Source organism: Lichenostomus cassidix, unplaced genomic scaffold, assembly GCF_008360975.1.
Source record: "Lichenostomus cassidix isolate B80296 unplaced genomic scaffold, HeHo_3.0 HiC_scaffold_814, whole genome shotgun sequence".
NCBI lineage: Eukaryota > Metazoa > Chordata > Aves > Passeriformes > Meliphagidae > Lichenostomus > Lichenostomus cassidix.
In genome coordinates, this window is record NW_028147793.1 from 10,066 (window position 1) to 25,357 (window position 15,292).

General features: G+C 61.5%; 1 protein-coding gene across 4 annotated transcripts; it reads left to right on the plus strand.

The window, feature by feature from the left end:
• The first annotated feature begins 360 nt into the window (after positions 1 to 360).
• Positions 361 to 14,478, plus strand: LOC146420807 (sodium/iodide cotransporter-like). Of its 4 annotated transcripts, none has more exons than XM_085048004.1 (15): positions 362 to 797; positions 1,434 to 1,894; positions 1,994 to 2,059; positions 2,713 to 2,764; positions 2,875 to 2,942; positions 3,545 to 3,699; positions 4,521 to 4,661; positions 6,067 to 6,196; positions 6,821 to 6,909; positions 7,877 to 7,989; positions 8,641 to 8,711; positions 9,981 to 10,067; positions 12,581 to 12,750; positions 13,553 to 13,656; positions 14,202 to 14,478. In XM_085048004.1, the coding sequence occupies exons 2-15, from the start codon at positions 1,523 to 1,525 to the stop codon at positions 14,423 to 14,425; spliced, it is 1,842 nt and encodes a 613-aa protein (XP_084904130.1). In that variant the 5' UTR covers positions 362 to 797; positions 1,434 to 1,522; the 3' UTR covers positions 14,426 to 14,478. The 4 variants fall into 4 exon arrangements, with proteins under 4 accessions (XP_084904131.1, XP_084904130.1, XP_084904128.1 ...); XM_085048002.1 differs by having other exon boundaries at positions 362 to 789; XM_085048005.1 differs by lacking the exon at positions 1,994 to 2,059 and having other exon boundaries at positions 361 to 789.
• Positions 14,479 to 15,292: the final 814 nt, after the last annotated feature.

Below are 15,292 nucleotides of genomic sequence, written 5' to 3' on the forward strand. Positions count from 1 at the left end.
GGAAGGGACGGTGACCTTGTGGTGATGGCTCAGAGGGGACAGTTGCCTTCGTGGTGACACCTGGGAGAGGTCAATGCCTTCATGGTGACACCTTGGAGGGGACGGTGACCTCGTGGTGATGACCCGGAGGGGACGGAGACATCATGGTGATGACCTGGAGGGGACAGGGACCTCCTGGTGACACCTCGAGGAAGTGACAGTGCCCTGGTGGTGATGCTGTGTAGGGGACAGCGACCTTATAGGGGTCAGTTCCCCCATGGGGACACCTTGGAGAGGTCAGTTCCCCCATGGTGACAACTTGGAGAGGCCAGTGCCCCCGCAGTGACACCTCAGAGGTGACAGTGCCACACCAGAGGCCACCCTGCCCGCACCGCACCTCTGCCCCACGTCAGCGCCATTCCCCAACCTCACCCGCCAGATTTGGGGCGACAGGCTGGAAATCCCCAAACCTGTCCCCAGCCCGGGCGGGACAAAGCGGCGCTTGTGACAGGGAATGAGGAAGCTGCGCCAACCCCACGCCCGGTGCCACGTATCCCGCCAGGTGCCACCGCCGGGGGACAGCGCGGGGACAGCGCGGGAGGGAAGGGGTTATGGCCGCGGCGTCCAGCCGCTCCATCCTCCCCTCCCACCGGCCGGAGCGGCTCGGAGCGCGGCCAGCCCCGCAAACCGCCCCGGGAACGTCGCACGGACCCTTGGGGACCCCCAGGGACCCCCAGGCAGCCCCGCTCGGCTCGTCGGGCTGGCAGCCGGTCCGTCCCGCTCTGCCGGCGAGCAACCTGCTTTTCCTGGGTAAAAAGGTTTCTGGCAGGTTGGTTTGTTTGTTCCCCTCGGCTGGAGATAAATTTGGCTCCGCCGGAGGCTCTGCCGCTCCTTGCTCGCGCTGGATTTTTGGGGAGGGGTCGCTCCTTCCCTCCCTCCCTCCCGGCGGTGTCCTTTGGGTGCCGCTGGCCGGAGCGGCCGGACCGGACACTCCCTGCTCCACACCGGGAGGCACTGGGGCGATTCCCCTGCCAAATTCGGGTTGTTCCCCGTCGGACTCTGCCCTCGGCGCTGCCCGCGGCCGGAAGGGGCACAGAGGGGACGGGGTGGGGCACAGCCCCGCTCCCTGCTTCGCCTCGGACCGCCCGCTCCCAGGAATTTGCTCTCCCTCTCCGAGGAGTTCTCTCTACCTCCTAGGAGTTCTCTCCCTCCAGGGAATTTTCTCTCCCTCCAGGGAATCTTCTCTCCCTGCAAGGAGTTTTCTCTCCCTCCAAGGAGTTTTCTCCCACTTCAAGGAGTTTTCTCTCCCTCAAGGGAATTTTCTCTCCCTCCGAGGAGTTTTCTCTCCCTCCAAGGAGTTTTCTCTCCCTCCAAGGAGTTTTCTCTCCCTCCAGGGAATTTTCTCTCCCTCCAAGGAGTTTCCTCTCCCTCCAGGGATTTTTCTCCCCCTCCAGCCTCTCCCCTCGGATGCTCCGCAGCCACCACGCCCCAGCCTAGCCCCGCGTGAATCCCCGGACACCGCACCCTCCCGCAGCCCCCCGCAATGACCACGCCAGCCCCGCAGGGACCCCGCGACGTGCGCGACCTCACCTTCAGCCCGTGGGACTACGGCGTCTTCGGGCTCATGCTGCTCGTCTCCACGGCCATCGGCCTTTTCCACGGGCTGGCCAAGGGCGGCCAGAAGACCTCGGAGGATTTTTTCACGGGCGGCCGGCGCATGGCGGCGCTTCCCGTGGGGTTGTCGCTGTCGGCCAGCTTCATGTCGGCCATCCAGGTGCTGGGAGTGCCGGCCGAGGCGTTCCGCTACGGAGCCAAGTTCCTCTGGATGTGCCTGGCGCAGCTCCTCAACACCGCGCTCACCGCGCAGCTCTTCCTGCCCGTCTTCTACCGCCTGGGGCTCACCAGCACCTACGAGGTGGGTGGCCGCGCGGGGGGACACGGCGGGGACACGGCGGGGACATCCCCGAGGTGTCCCGGTGTGACCCCCGCGACGCGCTCCTTGTCGTTGTCGCAGTACCTGGAGCGGCGATTCAGCCGGAGCGTGCGGCTGTGCGGGACGGTGCAGTACGTGGTGGCCACGGTGCGTGGGGACAGCGCGGGGACAGCGCGGGGACATGGCGGGGACGCGGCGGGGGTCGGAGCGGCTCTGCGCTGAGCCCCCCCGGCAGCGGCAGCGTCCCGTGCTCTTGTTTTCTCTGGCGCCGAGCGAGCGCAGCGCGGCGGGAGAGATGTTTGCAGAGAAAACCGCAGTGCTTGTCCAGCCGCGCTCCGGGCAGCGTGTCACCGCGGTGTCACCGGCCTGGGTCCGCGGTGTCGCCTGGCTGGGGTCCGCCGTGTCACCTGCCTGGGCTCCGCGGTGTCACCCGCCTGGGATCCGCGGTGTCACCTGCACAGTCCCCGCGGTGTCGCCTGCCTGGGGTCCTCGCTGTCGCCTGCCTGGGCTCCGCGGTGTCACCTGCCCGGTCCCTGCGGTGTCACTTGCTTGGTCCCTCCGGTGTCGCCTGCTCGGTGCCCGCGGTGTCACCTACCCGGTCCCCGCCGTGTCACCTGCTCGGTCCCTGCCGTGTGACCTGTCCGTTGCCCGTGGTGTCACCTGCCCGGTCTCCGCAGTGTCGCCTATCCGGTGCCTGCGGTGTCCCCTGCTCGGTCCCCGCGGTGTCCCCTCCCCGGTCCCCGCGGTGTCCCCTGCCCGGTCCCCGCGGTGTCCCCTGCCCTGACCCCCTCTTCCCGCAGATGCTCTACACGGGGATTGTCATCTACGCTCCCGCGCTGATCCTAAACCAAGGTGCGGTGACTCCGGGGGGGTCACTCCCCATCGTGTCCCCTCCTTGGGGACATCCCAGCCCTGTCCCACCACCCCAGGTGACATTTCCTCGGGTGACATTTCCCTTCCAGTGACCGGGCTGGACATTTGGGCCTCGCTGCTGTCCACGGGGGTCATCTGCACCTTCTACACCACCATCGTGAGTGGGGCTGTCCTGAACGTCCCGGGGGTGTCCCGGGTGTCCCGGGGATGTCCCGAAGGTGTCCTGGGTGTGTTCCGGGTGTCTCGGGTGTCCCAGGGGTGTCCCGGAGGTGGCCCGGGTGTCTCCCGGAGGTATCCCGGGTGTCCCAGGGGTGTCCCGGGTGTCCCGAAGGTGTCCCGGGGGTGTCCCGGGAGTATTCCGAGTGTCTCGGGTGTGTCTCGGGGGTCAAGGGAGATGTCCCGGGTGTCCCAGGGGTCCTGGATATGTCCCGGGGGTGTCCCGGAGGTGTCCCGGGGGTATTCCGGGTGTCCCGGGTGTGTCTCGGGGGTCAAGGGGGATGTCCCGGGTGTCCCAGGGGTGTCCCAGAGGTCCTGGGTGTGTCGCGGGGGTGTCCCGAGTGTGTTCCGGGTGTCCCAGGGGTGTGTCTGGTGTCCTGGGGATGTCCCGGGGGTGTCCCGGGCGTGTTCCGGGTGTCCCGGGTGTGTTCCGGGTGTCCCGGGTGTCCCAGGGGTGTGTCTGGTGTCCTGGGTGTGTCCCGGGTGTGTCCCGAAGGTGTCCCCGGTGTCCCCGTGGCTCACCCCTCTCTCGCTGTGGCGCAGGGCGGGATGAAGGCTGTCATCTGGACCGACGTGTTCCAGGTGCTGGTGATGCTCTCGGGCTTTGTCGCCGTCGCCGTCCGGGGGACAATGCTGGTCGGGGGTCCCGCCAGGGTCCTGAGCATCGCCGCCAACGGCTCCAGGGTCAACTTCGGCGAGTCAGTGTCCCCTCGCCCCTGTCCCGGGCTGCTGGGGTGTCGCTGCACCTCTCCCGTGATGTGCAGAGCCCATTCCTCCTGCCCTGGGGCTCTGGGGGTCCTGGGGGTCCCCAAATCCCTGTGCAGAGCTCTCTGCTGAGGTGCTGATGGTCAGCGATTCCCCCTAACCCCTCTACCCCTGTCCCTGGTTCTGTGGGGTCACTCCCACCCCTGTCCCAGATTCTGGGGTCACTCCCAGCCCCTCTCACCCCTTTTCACCTGTTGTGGGGTCACTCCCACCCCTGTCCCAGGTTATGGGGTCAATCCCCTCTCCTCTCCTCTCCTCTCCTCTCCTCTCCTCTCCTCTCCTCTCCTCTCCTCTCCTCTCCTCTCCTCTCCTCTCCTCTCCTCTCCTCTCCTCCCCGGATTCTGGGGTCACTCCCAGCCCTGTCCCGTGTTTTGGGGTCACTCCCATCCCCTCTCACCCCCTGTCCCGGCTGTTATGGGGTCACTGCCACCCCTGTCCCGAGTTCTGGGGTCACACCCCTGTCCTGGGTTCTGGGGTCACTCCCACCCCTTTCCCGGGTGTTATGGGGTCACTCCCACCCCCTCCAACCCCTTCCCGGGTGTTCTGGGGTTACTCCCACCCCTTCCCAGATTCTGGGGTCACTCCCACCCCTTTCCCGGGTGTTATGGGGTCACTCCCACCCCTGTTCCCGATTCTGGAGTCACTCCTACCCCTGTCCCTGGTTCTCTGGGGTCACTCTCAGCTCTTTCCCGGGTGTTATGGGGTCACTGCCACCCCTGTCCCGAGTTCAGGGTTCACACCCCTGTCCCCCCAGCTTCAACCCGGACCCCCGCAGTCGCTACACGGCCTGGACGTTCGTGCTGGGCGGGACGCTGCTGTGGCTCTCCATGTACGGCGTCAACCAGGCGCAGGTGCAGCGCTACGTGGCGTGCAGGAGCGAGAGGGAGGCCAAGATGTGAGCGCGGGAATCGGAGGGATTCGGGAATTGTGGGGATTCGGGAATTGTCGGGATTTGGCAATAGCTGGGATTCGGGAATTGTGGGGATTCCGGGAATTGTCGGGATTGAGGGAATTGTGGGGATTCGGGAATTGTAGGGATTCGGGAGTTGTAGGGATTCGGGGATTGTGGGGATTGGGGAATTGTTTGGATTCGGGAATTGGGATTCGGGAATTGGCGTGCAGGAGCGAGAGGGAGGCCAAGATGTGAGTGCGGGAATCGGCGGGATTCGGGAATTGTGGGGATTCGGGAATTGTCGGGATTCGGGAATTGTTGGGATTTGAGAATTGTCGGAATTCGGGAATTGTCAGGATTCGGGAATTGTCGGGATTGGGGAGATTGTCGGGGTTCGGGAATTGTTGGGATTCGGGAATTGTCGGGATCCCGGGGGGTCCGAATCCCAGGAATTGTCGGGATCCCGCTCCGTGAGGGTGAGGAGATGCTCTGGGTGCCACTTTGTCCCCTGCACGAGTCCCCGGGTGGCCCCAGCACCCTGCAAGGACCCGGAATGAGCCCAGCAGCGCTCTGTGGGTCCTGCAGCCCTTTCTGGACCCTGAATTGACCTGAACCTCCTACACAGACCCTTCCAGGACCCTGCAAGAACCCTGCCCCCCTTCCAGGACCCTGCACCCCTTCATGGACCCTGAACTGACCGGAACCCCTTATACAGACCCTACACAGACCCTTCCAGGACCCTGCAAGAACCCTGCACCCCTTTATGGACCCTGAACTGACCTGAACCTCCTACACAAACCCTTCTAGGACCCTGCAAGAACCCTGCACCCCTTTCAGGACCCTGCACCCCTTTATGGACCCTGAACTGACCTGAACCTCCTACACAGACCCTTCCAGGACCCTGCAAGAACCCTGAACTGACCTGAACCCCCTACACAGACCCTTCCAGGACCTTGCAAGAACCCTGCCCCCCTTCCAGGACCCTGAACTGACCGGAACCCCCTATACAGACCCTTCCAGGACCCTCCACCCCTGTCTTGCCCCTTCCCCCCTGCAAGGACCCAACACTCCCCCACCACCCGTACACCTACCCTCCACCTTGTACCGATCCCATACGCCCCCCTCCACCTTCCAGGACCTTCCAGCCCTCCCTCCTCCTTCCCAGCCCCCTTCCAGGACCCCCCAGCCCCCTTCCAGGACCTCGCAGCCCCCTTCCAGGACCTCCCAGCCCCCTTCCAGGACCCCCCAGCCCCCTTCCAGGACCTCGCAGCCCCCTTCCAGAACCTCCCAGCCCCCTTCCAGGACCTCGCAGCCCTCCCTCCTCCCTCGCAGCCCCCTTCCAGGACCCCCCAGCCCCCTTCCAGGACCCCCAGCCCCCCGTGGCCCCCCTGACCCGCCGTGTCCGCAGGGCTCTGCTGGTCAATCAAGTGGGTTTGTTCTGCATCGTGGGCAGTGCGGTCAGCTGCGGCCTCGTCATGTTCGCGCTCTATCGCCACTGCGACCCCCTGCTGGCCGGAGCTATCGCCGCCCCCGACCAGGTAGGAGACCCCCGGAGACCCTCGGGAGGGGCTTGGGGTCTTACAGGGTCCGGGTCCTTCCAGGATCCCCGGGGTATGGCGGGTTTTGGGGTCTCTCGGGGTTCGGATCCTTTCCAGCATCCCTCGAGGCAATAGGAGGGGGTTAATAGGATCCCAGGGGGTTTTGGGGTCCCAGGGGGTTTTGGGGTCTCTCGAAGTCCTGACCCTTTCCAGCACCCTGCGAGGCAATGGGAGGGGGGTTAATAGGGTCCCAGGGGGTTTTGGGGTCCCAGGGGGGTTAATAGGGTCCCAGGGGGTTTTGGGGTCCCAGGGGGGGTTAATAGGGTCCCAGGGGGTTTTGGGGTCCCAGGGGGGTCCGGATCCTTTCCAGAACCCCCTGAGGCATTTGGAGAGGGGTTAAGGGGGTCCCAGGGGGTTTTGGGGTATCTCGAAGTTCGGATCCTTCTCGGCATCCCCCGAGGCAATGGGAGGGGGGTTAATAGGGTCCCAGGGGGTTTTGGGGTCTCTCCAAGTCCGGATCCTTTCCAGCACCCCCGAGGCAATGGGAGGGGGGTTTTGGGGTCCCGTGGGGTTTTGGGGTCGCAGGGGGTTTTGGGGTCCCCGCGGACCTCCCTCCCCCCGCAGTACATGCCCTACCTGGTGCTGGACATCTTCGAGAGCACGCCGGGCGTGCCGGGGCTGTTCCTGGCCTGTGCCTACAGCGGGACCCTCAGGTGAGCAGCGCTGGGGACAGGTGACAAGGGGTTGGGGACATCAGGTGACAGGGGCTGGGGACACTGAGGTGAGCAGCGGTTGGGGACAGGTGACAAGGGGGCTGTGGGGACCTTGTGGGGTCCCTGTGGGGTCCCTCAGGTGGGGAGGGGTTGGGGACACTCAGGTGAGGAGGAATTGGGGACACTCAGGTGAGGAGGGGCTGGGGACCTCAGGTGACAAGGGGTCAGGGTGTCCCCGCGGTGTCCCTCAGGTGAGGAGGGGTCTCACCCGCTGTCCCCACGGTGTCCCTGGGGTCTCACCCGCTGTCCCCGCGGTGTCCTTGGGGTCTCACCCCTGTCCCCGCGGTGTCGCTGAGGTCTCACCCCTGTCCCCGCGGTGTCCCTAAAGTCTCACCCCTGTCCCTTCGGTGTCCCTGGGGTCTCACCCGCTGTCCCCGCAGTGTCCCTGAGGAGGGTCAGGGTGTCCCCGCGGTGTCCCCGGGCTCTCATCCCTGTCCCCGTGGTGTCCCTGAGGTCTCAACCCCTGTCCCCGCAGTGTGCCCCTGTCCCCACGGTGTCCCCGGGGTCTCACCCGCTGTCCCCGCGGTGTCCCTGAGGTCTCACTCTTGTCCCCGCGGTGTCGCTGAGGTCTCACCCCTGTCCCCGCGGTGTCCCTAAAGTCTCACCCCTGTCCCTTCGGTGTCCCTGGGGTCTCACCCGCTGTCCCCGCGGTGTCCCTGAGGTCTCACCCCTGTCCCCGCGGTGCCGCTGGGGTCTCTCCCCCTGTCCCTGAGGTCTCACCCCTGTCCCCGCGATGTCCCTGGGGTCTCTCACCCCTGTCCCCGCGGTGTCCCTGGGGTCTCTCACCCCTGTCCCCGCGATGTCCCTGGGGTCTCTCACCCCTGTCCCCGCGGTGTCCCCAGGGTCTCACCCCTGTCCCCGCGGTGTCCCCAGGGTCTCACCCGTGTCCCCACTGTCCCCCCTCCAGCACTGCCTCCACGTCCATCAACGCCATGGCCGCTGTCACCGTGGAGGACCTGGTGCGGCCGCGGCTGCCCGCGCTGTCCCCGAGGAGGCTGGCGGTCATCGCCAAGGGGCTCTGTGAGTGACAGCGACACTGCCGCCGGTGGCACCCGGGTGGCACCTCCCGGCCGTTTTCCCGCCTTTTTGTCCCGAGTTTTTTCCCGTTTTTTAAGTGACACCCTCACCTGGGGCATGTCACCGCCGTGTCACCTCTGTGTCACCTCCATCCCATCTTCTCCTTTTCCTTTTCCTTTTCCTTTTCCTTTTCCTTTTCCTTTTCCTTTTCCTTTCCCTTTCCCTTTCCCTTTCCCTCCTTTTCCTCTTCCTCCTTTTCCTTCCCCTTTCCCATCCCATCCCCAATCCCATTCCCATCCCAATCAATACCAAATTCCTATATTATTCCCATATTATTCCCATATTATTCCCATAATATTCCCAAATTTCCATATTATTCCCACATTATTCCCATATTATTCCCATATTATTCCCATCTCATTCCCACATTATTCCCATAATATTCCTATAATATTCCCAAATTCCCATAATATTCCCACATTATTCCCACATTATTCCCACATTATTCCCATTTTATTCCCATATTATTCCCATATTATTCCCATATTATTCCCATAATATTCCCACATTATTCCCATATTATTCCCACATTATTCCCATATTATTCCCACATTATTCCCACATTATTCCCAAATTCCCACATTATTCCCACAGCTCTCACCTACGGCACTTCCTGCATCACCGTGGCTGCTCTGTCCTCGCTTCTTGGGGGAGGAGTCCTGCAGGTGAGACCCCAAAAAAACCCCAAATCCCCCCCAAAAAACACTAAATACCCCCCAAAAACCCCTAAATACCCCATAAAAAACCCCAAATCCCCCCCAAAAACCCCCAAATCCTCCCCTAAAAACCCCAATTCCCCAAAAGATCCCAAATCCTCCCTAAAAAAACCCCAAATTCCCTCAAAAAACCGATTTCCTCCCTAAAACCCAAATCCCCCCAAAAAACTCAGATCCCTCTAAAACCCCCAAATCGCCTCATATAAAACCCCAAATCCTGAAAAAACCCCAAATCCTCCTAAAACCCCAAATTCCCTAAAACCCAAATCCTCCTCAAAACCCAAATAGCCTCATATAAAAACCCCAGTCCCTGAAAAGACCCCAGATCCTCTAAAAACATCCCATGAAGGCCTTAGTGTATATAAGCCCATTCCCATAAAAACCCCAATCCCCTCCTGAAACCCCAAATCCTCAAGAAAAGCCCAAATCACAAACTCCCCAAAATCCCCAGGATCCTCAAAAAACCCCAAATCGCCTCATCAAAAAATACAAATCTGAAAAACTCCAAATCCTGAAAAAACCCAAAGATCATCCAAAACCCCAAATTCCCCATGAAAAACCCCAAATCCCCCATAAAAACCCCAAATCCTCCCTAAAAACCCCAAATTCCCCATTAAAAACCCCAAATTCCCCTAAAAAATCCAAATCCCCCTCAAAAAAACCCAAATCGCCTCATATAAAAACCCCAAATCCCCTGAAAAAAACCCCAAATCCTCCCCTAAAAACCCCAAATCCCCCATAAAAACCCAAATCCCCCCTCAAGAAAACCCCAAATCACCTGAAAAACCCCCAAATCCCCCAAAACCCCAATTCCCAAAATCCCCAGATCCTTAAAAAAACCCAAATCGCCTCATATAAAAACTCCAAATCCCCTGAAAAAAACCTCCAAATCCCCTGAAAAAAACCCAAAATCCTCCCCTAAAAACCCAAATCCTCCCCTAAAAACCCCAAATCCCCATAAAAAACCCCAAATCCCCATAAAAACCCCAAATCCCCCAAAAACCCCAAATCCTCCCTAAAACCCCAAATTCCCTAAAAATCCAAATCCCTCAAAAAACCCAAATCACCTCATATAAAAACCCCAAATCCCCTGAAAAAAACCCCAAAGCCTCCCCTAAAAAACCCAAATCCCCCATAAAAAACCCCAAATCCCCCATAAAAACCCCCAAACCCCATAAAAACCCCAAACCCCATAAAAACCCCAAAGCCCCCGCGCAGGGCTCGTTCACGGTGATGGGGGTGATCAGCGGGCCGCTGCTGGGAGCGTTCGTGCTCGGCATGTTCGTGCCGCGCTGCAGCGCCGCCGTGAGTGGGGTTAGGGTCAGGGGATTTGGGGTCGGGTTTGGGGTCAGGGGATTTGGGGTGGGGTCAGGGTTGGGGTTGGGGTTGGGGTTGGGGTTGGGGGTTGGGGTTTGGGGTCAGGGTTCGGCTCAGGGTTTGGGGTTGGGGTGAGGATTTGGGGTCAGGGTTTTGGGGTCAGGGGTCAGGGTCAGGGTTGGGGTCAGGGGTTTGGGGGGTTTGGGGTCGGCTGTGGGGTTTGGGGTCGGGGATTTGGGGGTCTGGGATTTGGGGTCAGGGGTTTGGGGTCAGGGAGGGGGTTTGGGGTCGGGTTTTGGGGTCAGAGTTGGGGTCAGGGGTTTGGGGTCGGGGTTGGGGTCAGGGTTTGGGGTTTGGGATCAGGGTTTGGGGTCGGCTCTGGGGTTTGGGGTTTGGTTTGGGGTCAGGGGTTTGGGGACAGGGAGCTGGCTTTGGGGAGGGATTTGAGGTCAGCTTTGGGGAGGGATTTGGGGGGATCGGGGGTCAGGGTTTGGGGTTGGCTTTGTGGGGTCGGTTTGGGGTCAGGCTTTGTGGTCGCGTTTGGGGGGGTTTGGGGTCAGGGTTTGGGGTCAGGGGTTTGGGGTCAGGGTTTGGGGTCAGGGTTTGGGGGTCAGGGTTTGGGGACAGGGGTTGGCTTTGGGGAGGGATTTGGGGTCAGCTTTGGGGTTTGGGGTCGGCTTTGGGGAGGGATTTGGGGTCAGGGGTTTGGGGTCAGGGTTTGGGGTGGGCTTTGGGAGGGATTTGGGGGTGGGTTGGGGTTTGGGGTGGGGTTTGGGGTGGGGTTTGGGGTCAAGAGTTTGGGGTTTGGGTTTGGGGTTTGGGTTTGGGGTCAGCGTTTGGGGTCAGGGTTTGGGGTTTGGGTTTAGGGTCAGGTTTTGGGGTCAGGGTTTGGGGTTGGGGTGAGGGATTTGGGGTCAGGGTTTGGGGTCAGGGTTTGGGGTCAGGGTTTGGGGCAGGATTTGGGGTCAGGGTTTGGGGTTGGGGTTTGGGGTCAGGGGTTGGCTTTGGGGAGGGACTTGGGGTCAGCTTTGGGCTTTGGGGTTGGCTTTGGGGTGGGGTTTGGGATCAGGGGATTTGGGGTCAGGGTTTGGGGAGGGATTTGGGGTCAGGGTTTGGGGTCAGGGTTTGGGGTTGGCTTTGGGGTGGGGTTTGGGGAGGGATTTGGGATCAGGGCTTTGGGATCAGGGGATTTGGGGGTTGGGATTTTGTCACTGCAGTGCCGCCGTGAGTGCCTGTGGGGTCAGGGGATTTGGGGTCAGGGTTTGGGGTTTGGGGAGGGATTTGGGGTCAGGGTTTGGGGAGGGATTTGGGGTTGGCTTTGGGGTTAGGGGTTTGGGATCAGGGTTTGGGGTTGGCTTGGGGTCAGGGTTTGGGGCTGGCTTTGGGGAGGGATTTGGGGTCGGGTTTGGGATCAGGGTTTGGGGTCAGGAGTTTGGGGTCGGGTTTGGGGAGGGATTTGGGGTCAGGGTTTGGGGAGGGATTTGGGGTCGGGTTTAGGGTCAGGGTTTGGGGTCAGGGGTTTGAGGTCAGGGGGTTTGGGGAGGGATTTGGGGTCAGGGAGTTTGGGGAGGGATTTAGGGTCAGGGGTTTGGGATCAGGGGATTTGGGGGATTTGGGGTTTTGTCACTGCAACTCCGCCATGAGTGGGGTTTGGGGAGGAGTTTGGGGTCAGGGGATTTGGGGAGGGGGGTTTTGGGGTCAGGGTTTGGGATCAGATGTTTGGGGTGAGGGGATTTGGGGTGTTGTCACTGCAGCACCGCTGTGAGTGGGATTTGGGGTCACGGGCTTGGGGTCAGGGGATTTAGGGGGAGGAGGGTTTTGGGGTCAGGAGGTTTTGCCTTGAGGAGGTTTGGGGAGGGGATTTTGGGGAGAGAGATTTAGGGTCAGGGGGTTTTGGGGTGAGGGGTTTTGGGGGTTATGGGGTTTTGGGGTTTTGTCACTGCAGCACAGCTGTGAGTGGGAGGAGATTTTGGGGAGTGGGATTTTGGGACAGGGAGATTTTGGGGACTGGGGGTTTGGAGCCAGGTGGATTTTAAGGGGGGTGATTTTGGGGTCAGGAGATTTTGGGTTGGGGTTTCTGTGTCCCTGCTGTGGATTTTTGGGGTGGAGGTCTCTGGGGTCTGTCCAGCCTCCCGGGCTATGCAGACCCCTCTGTCCCTGTCCCTGTCCCTGTCCCCGTCCCTGTCCCCGTCCCTGTCCCTGTCCTTGTCCCTGTCCCTGTCCCCATCCCTGTCCCTGTCCTTGTCCCTGTCCCCATCCCTGTCCCCGTCCCTGTCCCTGTCCTTGTCCCTGTCCCTGTCCCCATCCCTGTCCCTGTCCCTGTCCCTGTCCCTGTCACCGTCCCTGTCCCTGTCCCTGTCCCTGTCACCGTCCCTGTCCCTGTCCTTGTCCCTGTCCCTGTCCCTGTCCCTGTCCCTGTCCCTGTCACCGTCCCTGTCCCTGTCCCTGTCCCTGTCCCTGTCCCTGTCCCTGTCCCCATCCCTGTCCTGTCCCTGTCACAGGGGGTCCTGGCTGGCCTGGCGGTGGGTTTGTCACTGTCCCTGTGGGTGGCAGTTGGTGCCACCCTGCACCCCCCCAGTGCCACCACCATGGGGGTCCTGCCCACCTCGGGGGCGCTGTGTCCCCCCGGGAATGTCACCGAGGGCACTGTGACACCGCCGGAGCCACCGCGGTGAGGGGTGGGAATGGGGATGGGGTGGGAATGGGGTGGGAATGGGAATGGAATGGGGATGGAATGGGGATGGGAATGGGAATGGGATGAGGAGGGAATGGGATTGGGATTGGGATTGGGATTGGGATTGGGATTGGGATTGGGATTGGGATTGGGATTGGGGTGGGGGTGGGAATGGGAATGGGAAAGGGGATGGGATGGGAATGGGAATGGAATGGGGTTGGGATGGTGTGAGGTCTGGGAATGGGATTGGGATGAGAATGGGAATGGGGATGGGATTGGGGTGAGAATGGGGACAGCAAGGGATGCAGCCCGTCCCTGTGATGTCACCCCACTGTCCCCATTCCCCATGACGTCACCCGGCTGTCCCCGTGACGTCACCTGCTGTCCCCATGTCACCCTGCTGTCCCCATGATGTCACCTGCTGTCCCCATGACGTCACCCGCTGTCCCTATGACGTCACCCCACTGTCCCCATGACATCACCCGCTGTCCCCATGATGTCACCTGCTGTCCCCATGTCACCCTGCTGTCCCCATGACGTCACCCCACTGTCCCCATTCCCCATGATGTCACCCTGCTGTCCCCATGACGTCACCCCTCTGTCCCCATGACGTCACCTGCTGTCCCCATGACATCACCTGCTGTCCCCATGATGTCACCTGCTGTCCCCATGACGTCACCCCGCTGTCCCCATGACGTCACCCGCTGTCCCCATGACGTCACCTGCTGTCCCCATGATATCACCTGCTGTCCCCATGACGTCACCCGCTGTCCCCATGACGTCACCTGCTGTCCCCCAGCCCGGCCATCCTGGGTGAGCTCTACGCCGTGTCCTACCTGTACTACGGGGCCATGGGGACCTTGGGGACAGTGGCTGTGGGGACACTGCTCAGCCTCCTGCCAGGTCAGCCAGGTGTCCTTGTCACCCTGTCACCTGTCCCCTGTCCCTGTCACCCCCATCCCTGTCATGGTGTCCCTGTCACCCTGTTCCTGTCATGGTGTTCCTGTCACCTCCATCCCTGTCACCTGTCCCTGTCACAGTGTCCCTGTCACCCTGTCACCCTGTCACCCTGTCCCTGTCACCTCGTCACCTGTGTCACCCCCTCCCTGTGTCACCTGTCCCTGTCACCCCTGTCACCACTGTCACCCCCATCCCTGTCACAGTGTCCTTGTCACCCTGAACCCTGTCACCCTCTCCTCTGCCACCCTTTCCCTGTCATCCCCTCCCTGTGTCACCTGTCCCTGTCACTGTCCCTGTCACTATCCCTGTCACTATCCCTGTCACTGTCCCTGTCACCTGTCACCTGTCCCTGTCACCTGTCCCTGTGTCACTGTCCCTGTCACCTGTCCCTGTCACTATCCCTGTCACTGTCCCTGTCACCTGTCCCTGTGTCACTGTCCCTGTCCCTGTCCCTGTCACTGTCCCTGTCACCTGTGCTGTCCCCGCAGGTCCCACCCGTCAGCGTCACCGTCCCCAGGGTGTGCTGTGGAGGGACATCGTCAGGAACTCTCCCTTGGCTGTCCCCACGGGTGACAAAACCCTTGGGGACAATCCCCAGGACAAGGCCGGAGCTTGCCGGGAGCTGCTGGCCAGGGAGGGGACACCAACGGGTGACACTGCCAACGTCACCTCTGTCACCGAGCCACCACTGCTGCGGGAGAGCGACGTGTAGGGACAGCGTGGGGACAGCAGGATGGGGACACGGGGACAGCTTGGGGACAGGGGGACAGCAGGATGGGGACAGCCTGGGGACCCGGGGATAGCTTGGGGACATGGGGACAGCAGGATGGGGACACAGGGATAGCTTGGGGACATGGGGACAGCTTAGGGACACGGGGACAGCAGGATGGGGACAGCTTGGGGACATGGGGACAGCTTGGGGACATGGGGACAGCTTGGGGACACGGGGACAGCAGGATGGGGACAGCAGGATGGGGACACAGGGATAGCTTGGGGACAGGGGGACAGCTTGGGGACACGGCCCTGTCCCCAATAAAGCAGCAGCTGATCCTGGACAGAGCCAGTCCTTGCTGGGGACAAGGAGGGGACACAGCTGGTGACACAGCTGGAATGGGGGTTGGGGACTGCCCGGGTAAGCCCCGCCCACTCAGGGGCTCTGTCACCTGCAGGTGACAAAGTGACAAAGGGGCTCGCCTGCCATGGGGACAATGGGCTGTGCCATGGTGACTCCCGCAGGTGACAAAGTGACAAAGAGCTCCACCCACCCTGGGGACTCCCCAGGTGACAATGGACCCCACCCTGTTAAGCCCCGCCCACACAGGTGACAGTGGGCTCTGTCACCCACAGATGACAAAGTGACAAACTGTCCCTTTTGGGGACAATAGGCCGTGCCATGGTGACTCCTGCAGGTGACAAAGTGACAAAGAGTTGCACCCACCCTGGGGACTCCCCAGGTGACAACGGACCCCGCCCTGTTAAGCCCCGCCCACCCAGGTGATAATTGGCTCTGTCACACGCAGGTGACAAAGTGACAAACTGTCCCTTTTGAGGACAATGGGCTGTGCCCTGCTAACTCCAA

Coding starts and splice junctions, on each gene's coding strand:
- LOC146420807 (XM_085048004.1), top strand. CDS start 1,523: ATGACCACGCCAGCCCCGCAGGGACCCCGCGACGTGCGCGACCTCACC. Junction 1,895..1,993: donor GGCTCACCAGCACCTACGAG/GTGGGTGGCCGC, acceptor TCGTTGTCGCAG/TACCTGGAGCGGCGATTCAG. Junction 6,197..6,820: donor CTATCGCCGCCCCCGACCAG/GTAGGAGACCCC, acceptor CTCCCCCCGCAG/TACATGCCCTACCTGGTGCT.